The following is a 17,594-nucleotide window of genomic DNA, read 5'->3' as shown; positions in this document are numbered from 1 at the left end:
TGACATTTTTTGATTGTTGATGGATGAGGTAGACATCAATCTGATTAAAATTCAATTGTATTATATCGTACACTCAGTGATTTCTTTTTGGCTGCTACGTTTACTGTCGTTTTAATCAGATTGAGGTAGACATATAATGATATACTATTTTATTAGTCATGTTTTTACATAGAAGACACTTTTCAAATGCCATAGAACTAGAATTGTGATATTTTGAAATCCTTTGATAGCTTCATCATCATACTTAGTGCAAACCCTACAGATAATATCACCATGACAATAAATACAGTGTGTCCATTATATACATGTAAGGGACCATCGCACAACGTCGCACATATGAAACATGATTTGTTTAAGACAAAGGCCCCCCCCCCTCTCCTCTCCTCTCCCCTAAATGAACGTTAATATGTGGACGACATCACACGTTTATATATGGTGTAAATCACGATGAAAACTGGAGCAGTCACACCACTACAATTGTTGCAATGTATATGTAACAATGGTATCCAACCTTATGAACATGTTACTGTTGGGAGATCATGGTAAACGCATCAAAATACTACTGGAAATCCAGCACTGTACAGTGCATGTGTATCTCACATTAGAAGAAAATTTTTATCAACTTATCATCATCTCAGCCGTAAATACAAAAGCTGTTGTCTGATTTAAGGTGTGAAAGTTTTCCATCGAAATTTGATTTAATAGAAGTGCAAAAATGAAGTTCAACAATTGCATTAACGCCAACCCCCCCCCCCCCCCCCCCCCTCCTTCCCCTCCCCAGAAACGAATGAAGTTCGCTTATTGAGCTTGTGTGGCATTGTGTGGTAGTCCCTTAAAATAGAAATGGATATAACACTCACTACTCATTGTTGTTATAATCTAGTATTAGCTTGTCGTTACAGCTACATATTGTTAAGAACTCAAGGAGATGGAAATTACTAAATAGGTCGTAATTCATACAACACTAAATGTCTGACACCTGTGTTTCTTTTAAGGCTTGTTAAAACACATTCGCTTAACTTTTATCGAAATATTTTGGTGTTTTTGGCAACATTTTGATGTTTACATTAATTGAGCATGATTAATTTATTTCCACTTCAACTATTTTTATTAGTGCCCCCCCACCTTTTCAGGTGCAATCTAAAGGAGGGGGGTGTTTAACATAAAGAGTTGCAGCCGTCTGCAATTATACTTCATTTCTCTGATCTTGATGCATCAAATAGATTGACAACATAATTGATTCATATTATATCAGTGAAATGATGCCACACACACTCTCCCTATACTTTTTGTATTTCACCATTCAGTATTACATGTACATGTCTCTATTACCTCCGTACAATAATACAGCCAGGCCAATATGGCTAAGAAACAATGTTGAACTGCTGCCTGTTGAATATAATCACCATGTAGTATAGATAAAGCCAATGTGTATGCTATTCAGTGTTATTCTTTAGGGTTGTTTATAATCTACATGTTCCATATTGGTGAATTCTACCTGAGTTCCCAACACTCACAGTGTCAGTGTTTCCCACCAAAGTTACAAAAATGTATCTATGTATTGTAAATGAATGTGAGGAACCTTTAAAAAAATATCTTATTTCCCCATCTACTACATTGTACTTTGTACTACTAAGCTGAACCATAAGTCAGGATTGAATTTAAATTTTATGGCTGTTGTCCAAACTTAGTCAAATGAACCGTTCCAGCTACTGTTAATTTTCAATGAGGCTAACCTGTAGGCTGTAAGAGACTACCACGTCATAAATTTGCTAGTTTAGATAGTGTTTAGTAGTCTATGTGCCCTGGAATACTGCTACATTTTGTGCCCTGTATTTTGATATTAGTGAAAACTCTGCATACATGTAAACTTCACAAAATTTCAAGTGTAGCGTCTAACTACTAGGATCATCATCTTGCTTGCAAGTAATGAGTCGTACAGAGGGGTGTAATTGGTACATGCAACTAAGTTCCCATTGGATGTGTGATACCACAGTTGATACATAAATGCTCATTAGCAGAACATTACATATAATAATCCTACTGGTACTCTCTTTCCTAGTTTGATAAAATGATACGTGATAACTATGTAATTTCAGAGTAGTATGAATTTGGAACTCGAGCCAACAACTGATATACACACAGAATTAGATATATCAGTAAATGGCAGCTATAATAGCACCAGACCTCAGCTGCCACACCATAGACAATCTTCCCACCATTGTCTATAGATGTCGGTTGATGTTTTGAAATTTTAGGGTAATAAAAATTCTGTTTTAGGGAGATTTAACGATTTTATATGGGTCACCATGTATGAACATGTACTATATAATACAACTTGGAGTCCTGTTACAATACATGTAATGTGTTTTGACCTATATTTCACCTGTACATCAACTACATGTACATAATCCTGTTATTGTGTTTTGGTCTATTTTTCACCTTCACATCAGCTACATACATAATCCTGTTATTGTGACCTGTTCTACATTTCACCTGTACATCAACTCTCTACAGTGAACCTCTAAACTAGTACAAAGTTGAATATACAAGTGCACATAATTAAGTCTGAAATTACCACAAAACATGAAAATGCAATTTTCACAACCAATTAGCCAAAATTGAGTGCAAGGAAATTAGGTCACAATGCATATATTTAGTTTATCACTGTGAATTTAATTATAAATAAGTACCAGCAAGAACACATTCAGTTGCTATATGAGTAATTAATTATTAGGTGTACAATATTGAAATGAAGAGATGATGTGTTAAATAAGTCTCCTTGACTATTTCTGGGTTTATTTCCTGATATTTCATTTGTTAATTTGGATATTTGTGCTGAAAATTTCTAAATAGACAATCATGAACTTACACACATGAACATACATACATATGTACATATGTACGTACGTATGTACGTACATACATACATACATACATACATACATACATACATACATACATACATACATACATACATACATACATACATACATACATACATACACATATACATACATACATACATACATACATACATACATACATACATACATACATACATACACACACACAGATAAATACAGATGTATAGATACATACATGTACATAGCTGTCTGATTAAAAACTGATGTAGTGAAGGTGGCACAATTTCTTTATTTATCTGTCTTTCCTATGTTCTTTTTTGTTCTGTGAGCACCTTCTTTCTGCATCTGATAATCTGATAATATCATAGGAGTTCTCGTGCAAATCTCAAGCGCTGAGTGGATTTACAATGAAAATGTGTAATGCGCCGAAACATATGCATACAGTACCTCAGAACACTGTTCAAAAAGAGCTTGAGCACAGATCACAGACAACGGTGTTAGTGTTCTCGTTTGATGGTTCTCTTTGTTTCAATTTCGATCGTCAAGTGTTATATTGTAAGATGGATTCTGATAAGCTACCAGTAGAGTCATAAGTATGAGATTAGGTATTCCTATGGTATTGTGTCAAATGTAGGTACATTGGACAAGGCTCCTAGAACAGAAAAAAACAAATGCCGATAAAAGACGTAAATAAAAAATTTGTGCCAAGTTCACTACTTCAGATTTTAATCAGATTGCATATACATGTATTGACACACTTGTGCACGCACGCATGCAGGCACGTGCACGCACACACACATGCAAATAGACAAATTTTACCTCTCACAAAACTCAATCGCTGTTAAGGTAATGGTGCAGATAGTTGTGAAAAGTTCTATAAATAAATATGTATGGAGTGAGCAGGTTATGTTTTTGACCTTTCAAATATACTAAATCACCGTCCTGACCTAGATACACCAACACTCAAACACATTAACAGGACTCAATGTTAAGACTTCTGTAATGTATTGAAGACACCATCATGGCCTTGACATATCAATAACAACATGTACATGCATAGTACAGTCGCCTCAGCTAAGTTCAAATTGTTTAATTTCCATTTAGGGGCAGTGTAATGGAAAATGTTGTATGTCTGTTTATTTAGAATGTAAAGGTGTCACATAAATTCCACGTATGAATGCAAAAAGTTGTTGGACAAGAAAATAATGAAATGTTTCTACACTTGATTTGACAGTTCATAGCTTTCTTTTGTGTCATTTTAATTAACTTGTATTGTTTGTCAGTTTTCAAATTCGATACCACTCCCACGGGATAATATAAGTATGCATAAGTAATGAGCAATAAAAATGTTTTAATTTTACTGCATGTTAATATTCACAAGATGTTGATTGTTGTATAGATGTATTTTAAATAATTAGAATTTGTTTCTGTTCTTTGTCTGTTGTTCCCTGTAGGTGAATGGCCCAGATATACCTTCTCAGAATGGCCCCCTGGAAGATGGAGTTGCCACGGCAACTCAGGCTATGGGCGAACTTAATTTTGAGGAAGACGAAGAAGAGACCTTTTACATGAAAGATTTACCAGCATTTGCCTGCAAGTAAGCAAGTCTCATCAAGTATTCATTACTAAAGTATTTGACTCTAGTTACTTGTAGATATCGCAAACCATGGCATGCCCCAGTGACTGCTGTAACAAGCCAAGATACATGTACATATAATATTGAAAACTCTAAAACTCTATTTGTTCAAGGAAATTAGTGCTGCTAGGTATCAGAGTAAGAACTGATGATAACATATTATAAATGTAAGATATATCAGAGTTATTAACATTTTTTTTTTTAACTCTGCATATAAAAGGGTTTTAAAAAATAACCCCCCCCCCCCCCCAATTCTGTCTGGTTATGCTTATCAGTTTAATAGTTTGTCATGTATGTATGGAAAAAAGTAAACAACGTAGTGCCTCCCCATCCTCTTACCATCCTAACATTGGTTATGCTTGATATGAGTCTGATAGTTCAATGATATCTTTTATTGCATATGTGGGGGGGGGGGGGGGGGGGGGGGGGTGTAAAAAAAAAAGGTCTACCCCACCCCTTCCTCAGTGTATCTGGTTATGCTTGATATCAGTTTGATCTTTCAATAATTCTGTTATCGTGTAAAGGAAAAAGGAAGAAAATAAACAACAAAATTCCACTCTAATAATACCCAGCTTACTATTATTTCCTATTATTTCATATTATGGCTTGCCAGATTGGTCATTGTTACTGATGGATCCTTGTTTGTTATGCTCAGTTTTAAAGTTTGTTACATGTAATAGCGCTATTTCAAAATGTTTTAACGTAGGAGGCATGCCCACTTTAGGTAGGTCGCAGCCACTTTCGTTTTTCGGTTGTAACCGGTTGCATTCGTGATGGCACGTACAGCCCGACATGCAACACATAATCTAGTGAAAGTACTTATAAGTTCCTGTCTTTAAAAATACGTACTTTATAATATTTAGAGATATATTAGTTGTATTCAGTGTTTCAAAACGAAATAATCTTAAGCAATATTGCGACGACAGTCATACGATCAACTCAGTCTTCCAAAAGTACTTTCGCTGGATCCCGTGCTGCGGAATGCATTATCGTGGATGTGATCGATTATAACCGCAAAACGGAAGTGACCGCAACCTATCGAGAGTGACTGTGCCACCCGCGGCAAAATATTTCAAAATAGCGCTGTTGGACAATGTCTTGTTTGTCGGCAAAACTTTAGAACCCTATAGAGTATGATTGACTAATAAAGAAAAAGCGTAGGTTTGCTTTTTCCCCACTTGGGAAAGATCGTAAACACCTAGCGAACTCAGATGGATGTATATTTTTCCAACTTGCTACTTAAGTTACCGTTGTAGTATATATACAGTCTCTAGATGACTTGTGTCTGTGATACAGTATTATGTGTGTGATCTGTTGGAATCTATAATTTATACCCTGCTACCATGCATTAGTAGCTAAGACAGAAGTGGATATCTTGGGAGAATTAGCAGGTCGTAGTAAGTCGTTGTTTTGATGTGGAATATTACAAGCTGCTCTACCTGTATTCCCAAGTAGAAATTCTTGTATTTGTAGTGGATAGTCTGACATAAATGTTTTAATACTTATCAATACAAAAGTTAGGTATGTTATAGATCTGCTTAATGGAAGGTGTATATTAGCAGTAAAAAAATAGATTATTTTGAAGTTAGTATCAGTTGTCTGTTACAATTGAAAGGACTTTTGTTGGGGCATGGTTACTGCATTTTTTTTTTCATTTGTCAACATGTGTTATTCTGACAGCAACAGATGAGCTCTTTGTTGATTAATGTTAAAGAACAGGGTTTCAGCCCAGGTTGTAACATAGTGTTATCTTATCAGTGGAGCCATGTTGGTATTACCCATTGGATAATTCTTTCTCTATAGCTCTGGCCAAACAAAGCTCTTCGCACCTTAATTTTAATCCTGTCTGAACAGGGCTTTTTTAGTAGTGAAATGTTGACTTGCTCAATCAAGTCTTTAGGCTTTTTTCATACTGTATTCAAATATTTTTTTTTAAACAAACAAACACACACACGCACACACACACACACACACACACACACACACACACACACACACACACACACACACACACACACACACACAACTGCATTTTGAAGGGAAAATGACAACCCGAGTGAATGACTGCGATAGTCAGGTGAACGTCATAAAATCTATATTTCATACCAAGATGTAGTTGTAAGTACTTTTGTTCGCCATCTTGTCTCACCTTTTGCACTAAAGAATACTATTCTTCCCCATTACATTTTGTATTTATTGGCGTGTTACATAGAGACAAACAGGTTCACTTTCCGCCCACGTAGGTGACCAGGTCCCAGGTGTCATTGCAATGGAATGTAGGTGATCACTGTTGATTTATCCTATTAGCTGCTCTTAGTTACACTGTATAGGTTATTGACTATATAATTGTATGGCTTCTACCGCAAAACCATCTTTCATCTTACGGACGTTAGAGCTGACTTGTCATTAGGCCAAATAAAAAAAAAAATGTGTGTTTCTGATAAACCCCTCTGACCCTAGTTTAATTAATAAGCTGCCAACCCTAAACATTTTTTTAAACATTTAAAGGAAAAAGATAAGAAATTCTTTATCTTCTTGACTTTCATGCACAGCTGTTATCTTTCCCTAGTGATGTCTGTCCATATGTGTATTTAATCAAACTGTCGCAGTAGGGATATTCTGACCACATTTTGTTTGTTTTAAGGTCAAAGCATTATTTTTCACAAATAAAAACAATTAAAAAGATCAAATGAAATAAACATGAAATCCCGACCTACCTACCCTATTTTCTGAGGCCATGTTATCGGAAACACAATTTTTTTTTTTTTACTGTCCTAGGAATGTTTCTATCTCATTTAGCCATATACAGTTAGTTATGTGGTTATGTTATTTAGATAACTCAGTGTGATAATACCTCAAAATAGAGTAATGGTTTTATACTGCCTCGTCCTATAAATAGGGACTGACCAGTGGTTTGAAGTCTACTGACAATAGACACATAATTCACTCACTAACCACTGAAGTACACAATGTACATATCTTTTGTAACACCATCTCATTGAACTCTAGACCCATCTCAAAGGTGTATGCTACCTGTTATTGTACAAAAATTCCAACATATTCCTGTTGGTAATTCAGATATTACAAAAGATTACAGTGTATTTTATTAGTATTAGTATTGCATTTTTTTTCCTACCTCTGTCGTTGTTATGTAGACTGAGTGTATAACGTTCAAAAAAGACAAAACTAAAACTAGATAAGGTCAAACAGTCACAAACCATATTCTCTTTTCCCTGACACACCTGTAAATTTAAGACTGTAAATGCCAGGTCCTGTAAATTCAAAGTCTACAGCTCAGTAAAGTAATAGAGGTCGTAAGGTCATGTTTTTTTGTGTAAATTGTATCTAGTATATAGCCCTGCTAATGACTGAATCTTTGTACGCTGTACTTTAAACCTTCCAGGATCCTACCTCATTTTCAGGGGTGCACTTTATTCCCTGCTATGTCTGGCCAATCTAAAACAAAAACTATCTTGATGGAAGGTTTTTGTGACAGACCATTAACAAATTAGGTTTTGAACAAAAATGAAACTCTGGTTTAATATCTAGAGAGGTATGAGAACGAAATAAATTTATATTGTAATGTGCTGAAAACAATCATGTACTTATTTTGTATTTATCATAAACCTCCTGTAAACTCAGAAAAAAATGTACAGAGCAAAGAAAGATATGACAATACAGTCAAAAAATGAATGATAATGTAGAGAGCAAATAAAAATATGATAATGCTGTCAAAAATTGAGCAATAATGAATTCCGATTGTGCCACCCTCAGTTTTACATACAACTATACTCCATTCTACTTTGTTTTTATTGACCATAACATCTCCACAACCCAGAACTCTAGTTATCTGACTCATTGCAAGTTACCCTTTCCGTTAGTCTGGATGCCCACATAGAGGTATAAATGGTAACGATACTGTAGAGGAACTAGTGGTAGACTACCTTTCCGTTTAACGTTTGGTGGACAAAACAGTCAGATTGTCGCAACCTTTCTTACATTTGTACCTCAACCGTTGTGCAGATAGAATTGGAATTTGAAAATGATTCTGCAATGAACTAAATGAAACAAGCATAAGCAGGAGTCATGTGACCAATGTTACTTCCAGGTATGAGGCTTCATCAGTTTTCAATGTCCCTGTGGAAAAGGCTTATACGTTATTACTAGTGGTCATGTTTTCAGAATTATACATGTGGTATCTCCCATATTTTACTGACTTCAGCATTTCGTTTGGAAATCCGAAAGAAAAGTATGCTTCATCTGTTGCCATGACAACAACCTACGATTACTAAATGACAGTTGTGTAATCTTGATTGATATCACATGGTATTGATAAAGTTCATAAATGATGTAACAGCTAGACAAATTATGTCATCTTGTCTGTGTAATCATATAGTGAGATCTTATTAATTATTTAATATGTAGACTTAGTGACTTGGTAAGGGGGTTCACACTAGACAAGTTATGTATATCGCCTTAGGGATGATCGCACAATGCATCACAAGCTCAATACATGAACTTTGTTGAGGCCAAAAGATTTTTTCTTCTTTGTCAAAAAATCAAAAGGTTTCAAATTTGACCTGAATGTTTTATTTTTCGCCAAATCATCAAAAAATATAATTTTAGCAATTTGGAGAATCATGGAATAACCTTGGGTACATCCAGGATGTGTGTATCCAGGATGATGTCGCAATAAGCATTCGGTCTCAGCGATATTTCTAAATAATGTCAAGACCACAATTCCAAATATTGTATTATTGGTATAACCAAAAATTGTTGTTGACCTCACAATTGTACAGAAAGTACAAATACATAAACCTGCTAACACTTTAAGAAGATTTTGTACGCATTCCAAGGTACAAATCAATATATATACATGTGTATGATGTTTCTATAAGTAATAATCATGTATATTTACTCTGCGAAATTAGTTGGCCTGTGTCCCTTTAACCCTAATTCTGTCAGGAACATAGGAACTTGATACAACTATTAACAATGAAGTATATTGCTGAAAACAGAAATTGAAATATGACAATAAGTATGGTAAACAAGCGAGAGTTTGAATGTTGGAGATATGCAAATATATGTAAATTTTATGCTAATGATATGTATTTTAAAATGATTCTCCCCAGACTTCAATCCTTGGCAGAGCACAGATGAATTTTACTTATTATTACACTGAATAACATATATAGGAATGAAATTATTATGACTTATGATTTATCATAATTGAAAAAATGAGAGACTTCTCATAACCTTGATAATTTGGTTTCTAATTAACCAATTGACATTTCTGATATACTCAAAGGTAATGCTATTTTAAGAGTGTACATTGTAAACATCACAGCTGATTTATTGTCAATTAGCATTTGTATCAATGCAATGTGTGAGTGGGTGGAATAAAGTGGTCCGAACTCGTATGTACACGGTGCTGACAGTTTCATTTCAGTGAAAAGGTGACACTAAGCAAATATTTAGCATGTATTTCTCGCCTGCCTACATGAAATTGTCCCAGCGACAGATGTAAATTTTAGAGTTGTAATGGTTACTGTAAAAAGACTAACATAACAAGACTACATGGTATTGTACAGTGACAGTGTTGTATACATGTACATGTACATGTAGGTTACCTGCACACTGGCCATGAGTAATTACAATTCATGTTTGTTTGTTTGCCTGGAGACCCTATTAAACCATTTGCTTTATGTACAGATAGGTTAATTGAGTAGTTTTTCTTTATACATGTACATGTAGTATACAGCTTAATTCTGTTTATATTTGTTCTTTTGTTTCGTTTCACTGTACCTTCCTAGTAGGTCTACAACAATATTGAAATTATTTTTGTACAACCTGCTCAGAGTTTAGGTCAATCGTTGAGGTAGGAAGACTACCACCATGGTTCAATCATAGAAAATCGGCTCAAATACAGTTGAATCTTCAAACACTTACTCGTGATATCATATCTGACATATTTTCAACGCCACATAAAAAGAATTCTGATTTTCTAAGTTGATCTGTCCATGGCCGCAGTGAGTACGACCTTGCACTACTTACCCAGCTTAACATGGATATAACCTTTGGCCACTACCATACATAGGTTTTGGCTATACACCACAGCTCGAACAGAGACTAAGTCAAATGCTTCATAAGAGTAGCACCCGACAGGCATCGTCAACAATGACAAATCTCACAAATGTCATGTAGAACTGTTTTGCGAACATAGGCTAATATTTTTAAAATCCATTCAGGCGAACGGGACAATAGCCCCCCCCCAAAAAACAAAACAAAACAAAAAAACAAAACAAAACAACAACAACAACAACAACAACAAAAAACTCCCACTTACATGTACATGTATACATATAGATGTCCACACCACTTTAAATTTAGTCATATACATGCATTGATAGAAAATACTTGTTGTATATGTAGGTGGTAATACTTTCACAGTTACTGGTTGAGTTCATCATTTCAAACTTGATGAGTATGTATTAATTGTACCCAGTATGTGTTCATGTATGTACAAAATGTACAGGTGTGACGAAGGGTAGATAGTAAAGGGGATATAATATGAATCTATATTTTTGCACAGGTTGAGAAGGGAATTACATCTCAATCAGTTCATATGTGAAAAAACAAAATCAAATTTGAACAAAAAATAAGTTTCATTCTCATACTACTTTCGTGCAAGACTTGATCTGCTATGATTTTTGACTTCATATTCTGGGTACAGCTGTGGAATTGTCAAATTAGATTATGACACAGAACAGTTTCTTCACAAATGTATATTGTACAAACCTGGAGTAAACAGTTATTTCCTAAAAAAAAAAATCTCTCTTAGTTAAATGCAAAACATGTCTGAAATTATGGATACACACACCTTTTGGTTGTGGCATTTATGGATGGCTTGATAGGGAATATGGTTTCACAAAAGGCACATAGAATGGTGATTTATGCCAAGTAGAAGGTTTTTGCAGTCACGTTGTTTTTAAATGTATTTGTCTATTTCTGGTATTGTGGTATCTATGAAGCCATTGTTGTTTTCTGCAATGACACATATTTGTCTATTTCTGGTATTGTGGTATCTATGAAGCCATTGTTGTTTTCTGCAATGACACATATTTGTCTATTTCTGGTATTGTGGTATCTATGAAGCCATTGTTGTTTTCTGCAATGACACATATTTGTCTATTTCTGGTATTGTGGTATCTATGAAGTCATTGTTGTTTTCTGCAATGGCACATATTTGTCTATTTCTGGTATTGTGGTATCTATGAAGCCATTGTTGTTTTCTGCAATGACACATATTTGTCTATTTCTGGTATTGTGGTATCTATGAAGCCATTGTTGATTTCTGCAATAACACATATTTGTCTATTTCTGGTATTGTGGTATCTACGACCCAGCCTTTGTTGATTTCTGCAATAACACATATTTGTCTATTTCTGGTATTGTGGTATCTACGACCCAGCCTTTGTTGATTTCTGCAATAACACATATTTGTCTATTTCTGGTATTGTGGTATCTATGAAGCCTTTGTTGATTTCTGCAATGACACATATTTGTCTATTTCTGGTATTGTGGTATCTATGAAGCCTTTGTTGATTTCTGCAATAACACATATTTGTCTATTTCTGGTATTGTGGTATCTATGAAGCCATTGTTGTTTTCTACAATGACACATATTTGTCTATTTCTGGTATTGTGGTATCTATGAAGCCTTTGTTGTTTTCTGCAATGACACATATTTGTCTATTTCTGGTATTGTGGTATCTATGAAGCCTTTGTTGTTTTCTGCAATGACACATATTTGTCTATTTCTGGTATTTTGGTATCTATGAAGCCATTGTTGTTTTCTGCAATGACACATATTTGTCTATTTCTGGTATTGTGGTATCTACACCCAGCCTTTGTTGATTTCTGCAATAACACATATTTGTCTATTTCAGATATTGTGGTATCCACGACCCAGCTTCTGTTGTTTTGTGCAATAACACTAAGAAATGGTTTTGTAATGGCCGTGGAAATACATCAGGGAGGTGAGTAATCAAGCAATGCAATATGAAATTATTGTGATAATTTTTTTTTGGTGTTAAATATGGAGTACTTAGTATTGGCAGATAATTCATAATTCTTTGTTGTGTCGTTAGTGCCGTCAATATTTTGGTGTTGTATAATTAAACATGACTCACAAACGAACAAGAGCACAACTACTATACCTCTCAAAAAATCTGTACTTTCATTTTCAATTTTGAGCAAACCTGTACACTGTAACAGCTTTAGCTATAAACAAAATATGATTTGTACTCTAAAACCAACATGAAATTGAAGTGTTTGAAATCTCCTGGTAAGTACATGTACAGGTAGAAGAGAAATTCATACCTATTATTACACCCACGTAAAAGTGAATTATGATAAACGCTTTGTCTGTTGCCGAAAGGGAGTGTACACACTATTACTTTCACGCAAGACTTTGTATTGTTATGTGAATGTCGGAAAATTGAAAATTTTATGAAAGTGTGTCATGTTTTTTAATTCCTTTCCAATCAGTCTACTTAATTTTATCACCAGAGGGCGCTGTTTTTTTCGACAGGCTCTTCCAATCTTGATACTGCTGAACATCTTGACATATATTTTTTTAAAATTCTGTATATTGTCAACGTCTAAGCTTCATTATACGCACGCGTTTATTTATTATGAAAGTAAAGTATGTAGGGGTTACCATGTTGATACGCATACAGTTTTTAACAAAATTCCAATCTCAATTTTTTATGTTCTACACAGCCACATTGTCAACCATCTAGTGAGAGCCAAGTGTAAGGAAGTGACCCTCCACAAAGATGGACCTCTAGGAGAGACGATACTAGAATGCTACAACTGTGGATGTAGAAATGTCTTCTTGTTGGGTTTTATACCAGCCAAAGCCGATTCCGTTGTAGTTTTACTGTGTAGACAGCCATGTGCCACTCAGAGCAACTTGAAAGACATGAACTGGTAGGTACCTTCTACCAAATGTACGATTGAATGTTGTGAAGATATAAAATTCTAGGTTTTGAGCTCTGTTTATCACAGATAGAGTACAACTTCACCTCGCAACAGTAATATGATACAATTCCATATGATACTGCTTTTTCTTCAATTTTTGTGCATTGTTCTTTCTCCAATATTTTTTCTGAAGAATGCTAAATGTCGGAATGTCATGACTTTTTTGTATGTCCTGCATGTATGGTACTGGCCATGAGGAGGACATTGTACCATGTGTATTTTCAAGAGAGTGTTTGTTACCCAAAAACTGCTGTTCCTGCAGTTAAGCCCTGACTGTCTAAGTGAGACCAGTCAGTATGCACATGCAGCTCAGTTGAACAAGTGAAATGATGAGTAAACAGCATAATCCATTCTCTGAGTTTTGTGTATGTCTGTCCAATCAACAACCAGCTTTTCACTGGTTTGGCTCACAGTTGAACTTACCTAGGGGTGCCAGTGTTCTATTGTCCCCCTAAGTAATTGATTGTGATGCTGCTGACTGTACTTACTGCACAGGGAGGTATACCCCCTGGGTATCCTCTTGAACCCACTGACTAATCAAAGGCTGGCTGATCACTTGTCAATCATCATGCAACTTCTTGGAGGAAAGAAAAGTCAATTTCTTAGCGTTTAACATGTTTTTTTTTCAACATATTGAGAATAATTTCAAATATGATATGATATGCAGATATGCATTGTTGCAGTCAATGTCGTAACGTTTAAGAAACCTGTAATCGGATTAAAGAAAGTGGTCAAGATTTTTAGAGTTGGTGATGCATTGTGACCATTGTACAGAAAAATGAGGCCAAAGTAAATCGCACTTTGGAGGTTCTGGTAGATTTCACCATCTTAAAAATGTTACTAAAAGTTTGATACATTTTACATCAACCAGGGATCCCTCCCAGTGGCAGCCTTTAATCCAAGACAGACAGTTTCTGTCTTGGCTGGTCAAGATACCATCAGAACAGGAACAACTGAGAGCCAGACAGATCTCTGCTCAGCAAATCAATAAACTTGAAGAACTGTGGAAAGATAATCCGGACGCTACCTTAGAAGACTTGGAGAAACCAGGTGTGGATGAAGAACCACAGGCTGTTCTTCTCAGGTACAAAAAGACACAAAATACACTATGTTAATTAACTCTTGTGAGGCCTAAACAAATTAATTGCTTGGTTTTGATTACCCAACCCCGCCTAGGTTTTCACTGCCGACTCCTAAACTTATTGTTTTACTTTTACGAGAAAAAAATAATAAAATTGCAAAAATTGTGAAGTCTTACAAGAAAGAGTGGATGTGGAAAACTGACATCAAATTAAAAAGACAATATAAAACTGTTCTTCCAATCTGTAATGGCTGTACATCTGATGGGAAGAAATAAATAACACGTAGACTTTATAAAAAAAACAACAACATATAATAAAATAAAATAAAAAATCTACCTACTCCACCTATTCTAAAATGGAGAGTAATCGGAACCACACAATCTTTTTTATTAAGGCCTGATGGGGAAAAGGACCACAGTCCTCTAAATATATAATGTTCTTTCATATTTTTTTTTAGGAGTTCAGCTTGAATTTTTGTCCTGATATAGTACTTTAAGGCCATACAAAACTGAATAACAGAGACTAGTAAACTGGTCAATTTGAAATGTTTTTCTCCATGTTTGGGAAATTTTATACATGTACTGTCCTTGCTCCCTTAATGTAATTAGAATATATGAATAATGCTAATTAGTTAAGGAAGGATTTATAGAAGTGTGAATGAAAGGCTTTAGGCGACTTAGAAATTAGAGTACCAGAAAAGGAAACATTTCTCACATATACTAATAACAGTTATTTTCCAGTATTTCACAAGGAAAGTTAATGCCATTATTCAAATACAAATCATTAGTTTAGTTCTATTTATTTCAAAATTGGTGATGCCACTTGCAAGAACTCAGAGTTATTTTGATGCAATCTATAGACAACTTCTATAGGTTATAATTATACTGCAGTGTTATCAGCATCGTTGATGAAAGGTTTAGCTGTCATTTCTCTCATTTTTGTGTCCACTTTCGTGCCACTGCTTTAAGCTGCAAAGATAGCGAAAATATAGCATGTTGAAGTTGCAAATGTTAGAATCATAGCAAACTTCCAGTTACTTTGATGAAGAAATCCTTGCTCCAGTACTTAGTCGAGATGGAAGTGAACGCAGATAGCGAAGAGAGTCTTGGCACTGAAATGTGAAACTTGTAATTTATAAATTCATTTTCATGGATTTCAGATATGAAGATGCCTACCAATATCAGAACATTTTTGGTCCACTGGTCAAGATGGAGGCTGACTATGACAGAAAGCTGAAAGAGTCCCAAACCCAAGATAACATCGTTGTACGCTGGGACATTGGCCTCAATAAGAAAAGAATTGCTCACTTCAACTTTCCAAGAAGGGATGGAGGTAAGTAAGATGACCTGAAACATGAGAACAGTTCATTCTTATGGCTAAATTGACAGTTAGGAAAAGAGATGTCAGTGTGATGCACTTCAATAGTATCAGTGCCTGGGGAGGCATGCTGTTATCATTGTGTATGTATGTATGTATGTATGAAGATTCATTCTCAATTTGATGTATTATTTATCTGTGCTATTTTTCATCAAACGAAGAGAAACTTGTGGCTTAAAAGACAAAATCACAAGAGAAACATGTCACACCTGTTCATTTCATTCTGCGGAATGAATAATCCATGCTGTAATACACAATATTTTGAATCAATATGTTTTGGCTTTTTTGGTGTGTTGCATGGAAACGATAATGTACCCCCCTTAGGGAGAGAACGGGTCTCATTAAAAATAGACGATGTAAAATTCCAATTTGATACATCATTGCCTGCAGTGTGAGTGCAGTCATTGGTACACAGAATAAATTCAATCACCTGTATTTGTAGATATCTTTGTTTGTTAGATAAATTATAAATGATTATCGAGATTAGACCATCATTAACTAACTCGTTTCCACCCACTCACTTTATGATGACTTCAGCAATATTACAGAGTAAATGTTTGATTTATGTTATGCCTAAAGGATTGGAGTCTCTGCTGAACATCTTGAAGATTATAGTACATGTATACCAGTCCGTGTCGTATTTTAATTCTATGTAATAGAATAATGCATTATAAGTTTTAAAACTTAATCATCAAACTTTTGTATGCAATAGCTGTATATAGTAGATAAGGACTGTTTTCCCGCTTGCAGCGACACAACAGAAAATATGTACTTTCATATACCCACATTTAAGAAGCCTTTTTCATTGATTTAAAGTTTGTGTTTGTTAAACTCTTGATTTCAGTGTTATGTAAAATAGCAATGTGTGTGTGTGTTTGTTTGTATGTATGTATGTATGTATGTATGTATGTATGTATGTATGTATGTATGTATGTATGTATGTATGTATGTATGTATGTATGTATGTATGTATGTATGTATATATGTATATATGTATGTATGTATGTATGTATGTATGTGTATGTATGTGTGTGTGTGTGTGTGTGTGTGTGTGTGTGTGTGTGTATTTATGTGTGTGTATGTGAGACTTCAATTAAGAGCGCAATGTATGTTTTGTTGGACTTTGTCTGCAAAATGCAGAAGACCTGTTATTTTCATAATAACTGACAAGTGGCTACAATAACATTCATACGGTTAAATCAATACTGTTTTTATAATCTGTGTATACAGTCTAGAAATAAAAGACTATTGTACCATGCTTAAACCAGGTTGAACAAAAAATATGGAATATATACTCTGGTCGCTCTGCATCACATCAACATGCGTCTATGTCACTGGTTCTACTGTGTTTGAAATGTGCGTCAAAACGTTCAAAATTGCCTTTAATTTCCCTGATTTCTCTTTGATATTATTGGTGTTGGTATGATTATATCATTCTCCAAAATTTTCTTCATTCAACTGGAAAATACTCATGACCTAAGGGTTTTCAGTACCCATCTAGCGTCTCATAGTGACGAAGGCCCCTTAGATTATGTGAATTTTCCTTGGCTGAATGAAAAAAAAATGTTGGGGAATAACATCTAATTG

General features: G+C 34.8%; 1 protein-coding gene across 2 annotated transcripts in view; it reads left to right on the top strand.

Moving 5' to 3' along the window:
• Positions 1–17,594, top strand: part of LOC144443300 (regulator of nonsense transcripts 1-like) — a 35,298-nt gene that overhangs the window by 1,959 nt on the left and 15,745 nt on the right. For both annotated transcript variants that reach the window (XM_078132739.1, XM_078132738.1), the window contains exons 2-6: positions 4,322–4,464; positions 12,453–12,542; positions 13,288–13,497; positions 14,420–14,632; positions 15,790–15,962. In XM_078132739.1, coding sequence (XP_077988865.1) covers positions 4,322–4,464; positions 12,453–12,542; positions 13,288–13,497; positions 14,420–14,632; positions 15,790–15,962 — 829 coding nt within the window. The remainder of the gene's footprint in view (positions 1–4,321; positions 4,465–12,452; positions 12,543–13,287; positions 13,498–14,419; positions 14,633–15,789; positions 15,963–17,594) is intronic.

Source organism: Glandiceps talaboti, chromosome 12, assembly GCF_964340395.1.
Source record: "Glandiceps talaboti chromosome 12, keGlaTala1.1, whole genome shotgun sequence".
Classification (NCBI taxonomy): Eukaryota; Metazoa; Hemichordata; class Enteropneusta; family Spengelidae; genus Glandiceps; species Glandiceps talaboti.
The sequence above is the reverse complement of the archived record's forward strand: the minus strand, read 5'-3'. Positions and strand labels throughout refer to the sequence as shown.